The sequence below is a fragment of the Protomyctophum parallelum genome (assembly GCF_964188405.1).
Source record: "Protomyctophum parallelum genome assembly, chromosome: 6".
Classification (NCBI taxonomy): domain Eukaryota; kingdom Metazoa; phylum Chordata; class Actinopteri; order Myctophiformes; family Myctophidae; genus Protomyctophum; species Protomyctophum parallelum.
Genome location: NC_139701.1, coordinates 2,869,899 through 2,880,099, shown reverse-complemented (window position 1 = coordinate 2,880,099; position 10,201 = coordinate 2,869,899). Strand labels below are relative to the sequence as shown.

At 41.8% G+C, this 10,201-nt stretch overlaps 1 protein-coding gene across 1 annotated transcript; it reads right to left on the bottom strand.

Moving 5' to 3' along the window:
- Positions 1–321: 321 nt before the first annotated feature.
- On the bottom strand, positions 322–4,000 carry LOC310860412 (phosphatidylinositol 3-kinase regulatory subunit alpha-like). The gene is made up of 5 exons (XM_083767296.1): positions 3,901–4,000; positions 3,004–3,137; positions 2,117–2,302; positions 1,136–1,282; positions 322–561 (listed from the first exon to the last, which is right to left on the bottom strand). The coding sequence occupies exons 1-5, from the start codon at positions 3,997–3,999 to the stop codon at positions 372–374; spliced, it is 756 nt and encodes a 251-aa protein (XP_083623422.1). The 5' UTR covers position 4,000; the 3' UTR covers positions 322–371.
- Positions 4,001–10,201: the final 6,201 nt, after the last annotated feature.

Here is a 10,201-nt window from a genome sequence, read left to right as displayed (position 1 = left end):
GGCCATTGTTGGCCAGGCCTGGAATTGAACCTGGGGAAACTGGGGTTTCGTGCTCCCCAGGTGGCCTCTCTAACCAATCGGTTTAGAGAGGTCCCCAATGCTGCCCCCAATTACGATGGTTCTGCTTAAAACCGGTGGAAACGCAAGCCGATTCACGTCCGGTTCTGTGAAAAGCACCAACCAATTGGCTCAAAGAATCTAGAATGGAACCAGTTCTAGAAGTTATTTTTGTGGGGACCTGAGAGTGTACAGATGGAACCAAATGGAACCACTCTCAGACTGAGTTACAGACCTATAAGGGTCCATTTGGACACCTGGCGGTTCCCCCGGGCCAGACGTTGAGAAACAGTGCGTGCTGTGGCTGGTGTTCCTCAGCTGGGCTGTGGGCAGAGAGCAGGCCAGGCCAGGGTGACATTCAGCTGTGGGTTGTGTTGGACGAGCGAGGTACAGCTGTAATGGAGGACCAGCTCTCTCAGCGAGCGGTACAGGTTGAAGGGCTCCGTGAAACCATAGCCCGAAGACGTCTTGTTGATCACACAGTGTTTGGTGGCTCCGTTCACGCTGTGTGAGACACAGCAGGGCGGACGTGCAGGGTTAAATACTGTATAAAGTTAACATTACATGCAGTACACTTATTTATAGTGCATGTTTCACAAAACAATGAGTCACAAAGTTTGAAAGGTTTGACAGTAGATTATAATTTCTTGCTTATTCCTTCCACATGTCCTGTGTGCATTGTGGCTGGATCTGGTAAACACAGCATCTGACTTGCAAACATATCTACTAGACCACGAAGATATAAAAGCTTTTAATAAATACATTCCCTATGATATGAATTTGATCATGATTTCTATTTGTATTTTTGTCACAATAGAGTTGTCATTTCTAGATTTAACCACAGGAGGGCATCAGTTGATTGCTTTAAATGCCATCATAACAGAGACAAACAATAGAAGTAGCTCCAACAAAGGACCATTCCTGACTCAATTTGCTATACTATACAAATACTATAATATTCAGATTTTATCGTAGGCTGTATTGTATTATTCTACATTATCATTATACCACAGGTTTGGAAAAAGTAATAACCCCCAGTGTAGTGATAAAAAGGATTTTCAATAAATTAAACACTTACACCACGGAGCAGGCAAAGCAGCCCGTCTGTGACTGGCTGTCTCTGATCAAGAAGGTTCCATCTCTGCGTCCATGCAGCAGCCCTTCAGCCTCACCACGCCTCATGCTGCCCACATACCACGCACGCTCATCAGCCAGGGAGTACTGTCTGGAGGAGGTCGTTTCATAGTTTAGTTCAGTGTTTCTCAAACTTTTTTAATTTCAAGGACCCCCATAATAACTCGGAGGCCCGTAAGGGTCAATTTTCTGTGCGCTCTCAGAGTTACAGACCTGTAAGGGTCCATTTGAAACCCTTTCAAGGAGTTCTGAGGGCCCCCTATAGAACCACTGGTTCAGTTAGCACTTCTGCTGTGGTTCTGGCGTAGCCAGCCTTTATCTGCCTTTGCAATGCACATTGCCCCAGGCAGCAGTGATATTAATATCGCTACATGAGGCTATAGGTACCTTCAGCAGTACTGACTGAAGAGTCCCATGTGAAGAGTTCTGTACGCTATTGCATTTAAATGAGTATATAGTGTAGGTCGGAGCTGGTGTAACACATACACCACATTGTACATAATGTGATGAGGATTAGTTTTATCACTGTAGAAACATTATGTCATCTGTTTACTGAACTGATGATAATGCAACTGCATACTGCAAAAGAGTTAATGTGACTGAGAGTAGCTAAAAGACACATGGCTGGTGTATGGCTTTGCATGTAGGCTACTGTATGGCTCACGGCTTTTTTTGAGTATGTAGCCTGGCTATTTTCGAGTAAGCAGGCCGCACGGGCATAGGTTTAAAGTGTATGTGGTGAGCTTCATGTTATCATTTAAACGTGAACATAAAACTAACGCAGAACTTCATGGGTTCTGGATTATTTCAGTTCAGCAAAGGTCCTGGCTTCCCTTAACCCTTCGTAGTTGTAAAGAGCCAATAAGAATGTAAAGTACTGGACTGTCGGAGTCCAGCCTCATCATCAGTAGGTTTTTGAACTCACGCAATATACCGATCTGTGATGTTCTTCAGCTGAGCCAAATCAGGCTTCAGGATGTTGAGCATCCTGGCGATCTCCTTACTCTCCGCCGCCGCCTCCTTCCTAAGCCCCTCCTCCTCCAACCCCCTCTTATCATCGTGGTCCTCCTCCAAGCGCCACTGGACCTCTTCCTCAGTATCACTCTGGACCCTGGAAAGAGGAGGAGTCCACAGCACGACACAGAACAAGCACTCAATCATCTCTAAATATCAAAAGATAAAAAAGGGGCCCAAGGCACTCTGTTCCAGTCAAGTGAAATCATAAAAATGGACCAACACGTTTTGGCTACAAGCCTTCGTCAGGATCCTTAAATAGTTTAACCACTTGTTGAGCTCTATTCTGTGGTGGGAACTGGAAAGTAATTTAAGTACATTTACGCACAAGTACTGTACTTAATTACACTTTTGAGGTATTTCTTTTTTATTTTACTTAAGTATTTCCTACGGTCAATACTTTGTACTTCTACTGCACTACATCTCAGAGGCAAGTATTGTACTTTTACTCCACTGCAATTATTTGAAAAGTTTAGTTAGTACTAGTTACTTTGTAGATTTAGATCATTATTACAAAACATGATGCCAAATACTTTTGTACTTTTACTCAAGTAAATGTTGAAGGAGTATGTCTACATTGTGGTATTGATACTTTTACTATAAAGTAAATGCGAGTACTTCTTCCACCACTGTCCATCATACATCTCTGACATAAATGACAATCACATTTAAATGAAGATTTCTTTCTTGTTGTTCTGTAAAGTGAGATGTCTGCATGATGTAAGCAGCATGCGTGTGAAGTCAGTGTACATGTTTGTACAGTATGTGTGCAGATTGCATGCATGTGCTGTACTGTACCTGCGTGTTTCCTGTGTTGGGAACATGTGGATGTAGCGCTCTCCGCTCTCACACTGATCTCCAAACATCTGGATGGCCTCAGTGAAGGCCTCGATGGTCCGGACCGTCCGGTCCCCCTGCTGGTTCTGGAAAGCCTGGACAGCACGTTTCACACACAATCACTTACACTTTGGGGGTTTTCTACAGCCTTATCTTATGTTCAAGATGACATACTCAACTAAAACAATACAAAGCCTTTTGTTGCTGTCGGGCAGAAACTTCATTGTCTCCATATTTTAACTTTTTGTGTTTTTTTGTTTGTAAATTAACTCTCTACTACAGCGTCACACAAAAGCATCAAAAGTAGCAAATCTACAAGCTCGAAACGACACATTTTGAGCTTGTACTACCTTCTGCTACTTTTGCCGTTTTGAATTTGAATCCATGAAAAATACAGTAACAATTTTGGACATGAGGTTTCCACCCGACAGAGACGATTTGTTAGACATACTGTAATGACAGTCCATAATAAGATATAACTTTATTAAAGCATACAATCAAGCAGGTTTGACCAATTGTATCTCTCGGCAGAGAGAGGTCATTTCAACAAATTCCAAAATGCAATAAATATGGCGGTGCGTCTGGTGTCCTAACCTGTGCCGTGTACTTCAAATAACCAATAACCAATAACCAATAATAACCAATAACCAATAACCTGTGCCGTGTACTTCAAATAACCAATAACCAATAACCTGTGCCGTGTACTTCAAATAACCACCTCCAACAACTACAGATGTGCTAGCTAGTTATTGTGGTTGTAGCTTTCGCTATAGGAACAAATAGTTTTCTCTTAATATGTAGCAGTCTTCATTTTGGTTTGGCTGGTCGTAGCCGTTGCATGTTGCCTGCCTGTTGTACCTTTGAGCCGAGTGTGTTGTCTTCATAGAGCAGCTCATATTCTCTGCTCTCCTCCTGGTACTGATGTCCCATGTTGTCTTCATGGTACTGATGTCCCATGTTGTCTTCATGGTACTGATGTCCCATGTTGTCTTCATGGTACTGATGTCCCATGTTGTCTTCATGGTACTGATGTCCCATGTTGTCTTCATGGTACTGATGTCCCATGTTGTCTTCATGGTACTGATGTCCCATGTTGTCTTCATGGTACTGATGTCCCATGTTGTCTTCATGGTACTGATGTCCCATGTTGTCTTCATGGTACTGATGTCCCATGTTGTCTTCATGGTACTGCTGATCCGCCTGGACACCAGGAAACATACAATACAGCTGCTGTTCCGCCTGGACACCAGGAAACATACAATACAGGACATTCAGGCATTAAGAAAAAGGAGGGATTTGAATATATATATATTTTTACAGTAACAAACTGTTGTTTTTTAGTCCAAAACACAACTACCCTTAACACCAAAGTATTTTCTTTTCTTAGAATAAATATGTTATTTAGTATCCGATATGCAAAAACGAATGACAGACTTTCAAACTCTCATTTTAAGATTTTGTTGTTACTGTACCTTGTTGTTATCTTTTTCAAAATTCTAAGACGTACAAACAAACACAGGCCCCCTCCCCAATCAATCAATCAATCAATCAATCAATCAATCAATCAATCAATCAATCAATCAATCAGATTGAAAAAGAAAGAAAGAAAGAAAACACTTGTTGTAGAAACAAAGGGTTGTGATGCACCAACCTTCTGGTGTCTGCAGACAGGGTAGAGCAGTGGCGTGTCCAGCTGGGAGTTGTACAGGGCCAGAGACTGGGTGTTGTGGACCTGGATCAGCTCCAGTACAGAGGAGAAGTCCAGAGGTTCAGAGAACCCAAACCTCCCCTGGCCATGGAGGATCCGGATCAGCCTGTTCTGACCGTCTTTCCTGCAGGGGGAACAAACAAATATATATATTTTAAATTCTTTCACATCCTAGGATTTTCTGTTTTATAAATGATAAATGTCTGGCGCAGTTTTTCTTTTCTTTTATCTTTTTTTTTAAATAAACACAATTTTGCTGTCTTGAGGCAAGCTCGTGTCAAGAAAGATGTACGGTAGATGCTCACATAAACATTACAGTGTGATTTGGAACAGAGCTTAATAGTGTTTTTCAACCAAGTGTACATATTTACCTCAGAGTCAGGGTATATTCTTCTTGGATCTGACTGGAAGAGTCTCGGACTAAAAAGGTGCCATCAGGCCTGTCTGCCATCAAGTCATTCACGTCCTCTCTGAATACATCAAACAACCATTCAATAAGACTTGAATGCATTCTGTGACCTGTTATTTCTCACTGCCATTGTCTTATTCAGGCTACCGTGTTAATTATATTGATATGGCTGTCATTCTAATCACTGAATTTACTAAAACAACTGTTCAAGAAGAAGCGTGTACGCTGATAAGAGCTACAAAATAATACACAGTCCCATACTTACAACAAGTCACATCACATGTCATAGTCATACATAAATTGCCGTGTAATGTGCTTAACCCATTCTGACCTGAGATCAGATTCATACGCGGTTTCCGCCGGACACACACTGGGTCTGATGAACCCATTCTGACCTGAGATCAGATTCTAAAAAAGTCAGTCGCTCTTCGATTTTTCAAAAATAGCAGACCTACAAGCTCGTATCGCGCCACCGAGTGGCGCGATACGAGCTTGTAGGTCTGCTATTTCTTTTTAAATTGAAGACACTTTTAGAATCTGATCTCAGGTCAGAATGGGTTAATAATGAAACTGTCAGGATGTAATAGACATGTTTAGAATCTGATCTCAGGTCAGAATGGCTTAATGATTAGTGATATTATTCCCAGTGACATTACCTCCGGACTGTCTCGGCTGCTGCGGCGTTCTCCTTCGTGGCGGTCACTCCGCCTGTCCTGTCGGTCCTCTCCGGAGCGCCGTGAGTCGCAGTGTTGTTTTCGTCAGGACTGACGATAACGTAAATGACGACGTCAACGCCCCTTTTTCCAGGACTAAGACGGACTAAAACGAACGACCCTAAAATATTTCGGGACAAGACTGACGCTGACGAGCTAAATACCGTAGCTCTGTTTGATGACGATGACGAGACGTGTGTGTGTTATTGTTGACAAGACGAGGCTACACGAAAATGTTAGTGGATTTTGACGAACAAAGTTTTAAATGCATGAAAATGTTCCGCCAATAATGTCACTGCACTCGCCGCTATCCTCCTCTCCAGTCTCCTTTCCTAGTTGGTCACGCCCATCTGCATGCATGCACACACACACACACACACACACACACACACCGTCCCATTTCGACTCTGTGTGCGTGTCCTACTCCTCTTCAGACCACCACCAGACTCGGGGAAGCCGGCACCGCTATGATCACTTTGCTTGTCCCCGTGGATTGGAAATAGGATTTAAAAGGCTATCCGATGATAGCGTGGATTACAGCACAGTTGTGTGCAATTATTCAATAAAGAATTCACATATCACCGCACCTCGTCAAGCCTCCAGTGTCGGCTCAATGCGAAACATGTTGCACCGAGCCTAGCCTGGAAGCTAACGTAAATCAACAACAACTCTGGTCCATAGTGTAGTTAGGACTCATGAGTTCTATGGTACTTAATTTGATCCTTTCCCCTCACTCACACCCGCGGAAGCTGTGCAGGCAGCCCCTCGTTTTTAACATAAAAAAGATGTGAAAGCCTACTTTCCTCCTAACACTATGGATCAGAGCTAACGTTATTCCAACTCCCAGTAGCAGTTCAAGTACCCGACCAGATGACATGGTTTCTAACTAAACGGTTATGGCCAAATAAAATGTAAAATCTACTATGGCTGTTACTGTATGTCCACGGAAGAAACACAGAGGTGTTTTCTTATGGTCATGTCACATAATTATTTGCCGCACCAATTGAAGCCCCCCCCCCAAACCCTGTAGGATGCATTCCCCAAAACTCTCAGAGACATGCCCCCACCATCCAAAGCTTCAATATTACTTTCCCCAGCTATTTATTTTTATTTACTTAGTGTTTTTCCTTTAATAAAGTTGTTTTTGATTCATGTCCCCCTTGTAAAGCATTTTTGGGTACTCAGAAAAGCTGTATATAAATTATTAATTTTGAGATATTATTACTACAAAAACAATGTTTATTGCTTAAACTTATGTATTCACTATTCATTGATTCACTAGTATACCAAAATCCATTAAAAAAATGGCTCTCTCACAGTTCTTGGGTCAAATAATGATATGCGATTAAAATGTGATTAATCGAGATTAACTACAAAGCCTCTGATTCATTAGATTTTTTTTTTTATCGAGTCCCAGCTCTAATTAATACCTGTACGCTATAGACATTTTATTTAAAGATTTTTTTTATTTTTTGACAAACTGGACTAAAACCTTTTACTAAAATGACTAAAACTGACTAAAACCCTTAGGAGTTTCCGTCGACTAAAACTATCAAGGATAGAAATGACTAAGACTGACTAAGACTAATTAAGCATTTTTCCAAATGACTAAGACTGACTAAGACTAATTAAGCATTTTTCCAAAAGACTAAGACTGACTAAATCTAAAAAATGCCTGCCAAAAACAACACTGGTGAGTCGTGACTGCGTTCCTGGTCCCTGTCGCGTCGCTCGCGCCTCTCCGAGTCATCATGTGACTGCTCAGAGGAGGAGCCATACCTGCCAGTGCGTTCAGTGCGGCCAAGCCTATATTTACAACAAAACAGCACTTAGGTCACCGAGGCCACATTTCTCATTAACAAGATATAGGAAGGTAAAGGTAAAACAGAACAAAGCTGTACCACCGAGGTAAATCATATCTACTCGTCACAGTGCATCTCAACAATACAATTTAACCCATTCGGAACGGGAACCCATTTTGGTGTTAGCATCATGTCGTGCTTTAGCTATTGAAAACGCACCCATTTTGGTGTTGGCATCATGTCGTGCTTTAGCTATTGAAAACGCACCCATTTTGGTGTTGGCATCATGTCGTGCTTTAGCTATTGAAAACGCACCCATTTTGGTGTTGGCATCATGTCGTGCTTTAGCTATTGAAAACGCACCCATTTTGGTGTTGGCATCATGTCGTGCTTTAGCTATTGAAAACGCACCCATTTTGGTGTTGGCATCATGTCGTGCTTTAGCTATTGAAAACGCACCCATTTTGGTGTTGGCATCATGTCGTGCTTTAGCTATTGAAAACGCACCCATTTTGGTGTTGGCATCATGTCGTGCTTTAGCTATTGAAAACGCACCCATTTTGGTGTTGGCATCATGTCGTGCTTTAGCTATTGAAAACGCACCCATTTTGGTGTTGGCATCATGTCGTGCTTTAGCTATTGAAAACGCACCCATTTTGGTGTTGGCATCATGTCGTGCTTTAGCTATTGAAAACGCACCCATTTTGGTGTTGGCATCATGTCGTGCTTTAGCTATTGAAAACGCACCCATTTTGGTGTTGGCATCATGTCGTGCTTTAGCTATTGAAAACGCACCCATTTTGGTGTTGGCATCATGTTATGCTTTAGCTATTGAAAACGCACCCATTTTGGTGTTGGCATCATGTCGTGCTTTAGCTATTGAAAACGCACCCATTTTGGTGTTGGCATCATGTCGTGCTTTAGCTATTGAAAACGCACCCATTTTGGTGTTGGCATCATGTTATGCTTTAGCTATTGAAAACGCACCCATTTTGGTGTTGGCATCATGTCGTGCTTTAGCTATTGAAAACGCACCCATTTTGGTGTTGGCATCATGTCGTGCTTTAGCTATTGAAAACGCACCCATTTTGGTGTTGGCATCATGTCGTGCTTTAGCTATTGAAAACGCACCCATTTTGGTGTTGGCATCATGTCGTGCTTTAGCTATTGAAAACGCACCCATTTTGGTGTTGGCATCATGTTATGCTTTAGCTATTGAAAACGCACCCATTTTGGTGTTGGCATCATGTCGTGCTTTAGCTATTGAAAACGCACCCATTTTGGTGTTGGCATCATGTTATGCTTTAGCTATTGAAAACGCACCCATTTTGGTGTCAGCATCATGTCGTGCTTTAGCTATTGAAAACGCACCCATTTTGGTGTTGGCATCATGTTATGCTTTAGCTATTGAAAACGCACCCATTTTGGTGTCAGCATCATGTTATGCTTTAGCTATTGAAAACGCACCCATTTTGGTGTTGGCATCATGTTATGCTTTAGCTATTGAAAAATAGCAGATCTACAAGCTCATATCGCGCCACCGAGTGGCGCGATACGAGCTTGTAGGTCTGCTATTTTTGTATTGTATGTATTGGTTCTTTTACATTAAAAGTACCTAGCAGTTTTAATCTTTTAAATATAAACTTGGGTTCCCTTATTAACTAATAAATGCTCAAGCTGTTTTTTAAAACCACACTATCATGAAATGACCTTTTTATGCAGTTTTAACCCAAAGCATATAGTAATAAGCCTTTTTTAAACTTCAGTTTTACCTTAGTGCTTACTTGTAACCAAATGGACCCTCTATTCTAAACAGAAAAAGGCAATCAAATGAAGTCACACAAGTCAGTACTTAGAAAAATAGTTCTCAGTTAGTTAATTCTGTGCAATGACTGTGCAAAAATAGTAAATAGACAACAACATACAAAACGTAAACAAATAAAGTGCTCTGTAACACTATAGGTTCAAAACCTTAATAGAACATACCCCTCTTCTTTCAGGAATACCAGTAAATAAAGAAATACCTTCTCAAAGATATATTAATGAAATGGAAAAACCCTTTAAATTACCCTGAGTCACTTAAGGACACCCCCAAAGTTCCCCAAAAAACCTTTAAGTTGCAGGCCTGGTAGTAGTTGCTTGTGTGCGTTGTGGCCTCAAACCAACAATGGCTCCTTGGCTCCTCGGTGATCCAAAAATAAAAGATGATGTTTCTGTAGGTCCAAACTCAGTCCCTCACAGCTGTAGATACAGCAGCATAGCAAGTGTCTCCTCTCATCCCACGTTGAGTGAAGCTCTGGTTGCTCCAACTGGAATGTCCTCTTTGTGTCTTCCAGTGGAAAACAACAGACTAACACATCAACAGACCAACTGTGTGGAAGTTAAACTAAGTCTAGAAAACGTCTGTCCACGTGCAATGAACAGGCACTAACCTCACTGAGCTAGCGTTAGCATTAGCGTTAGCATGTCAACACAAAGCAGACAGTCAGTGTCACTGAATTCCCTGGAGACATTCAGTTGCTTCTCC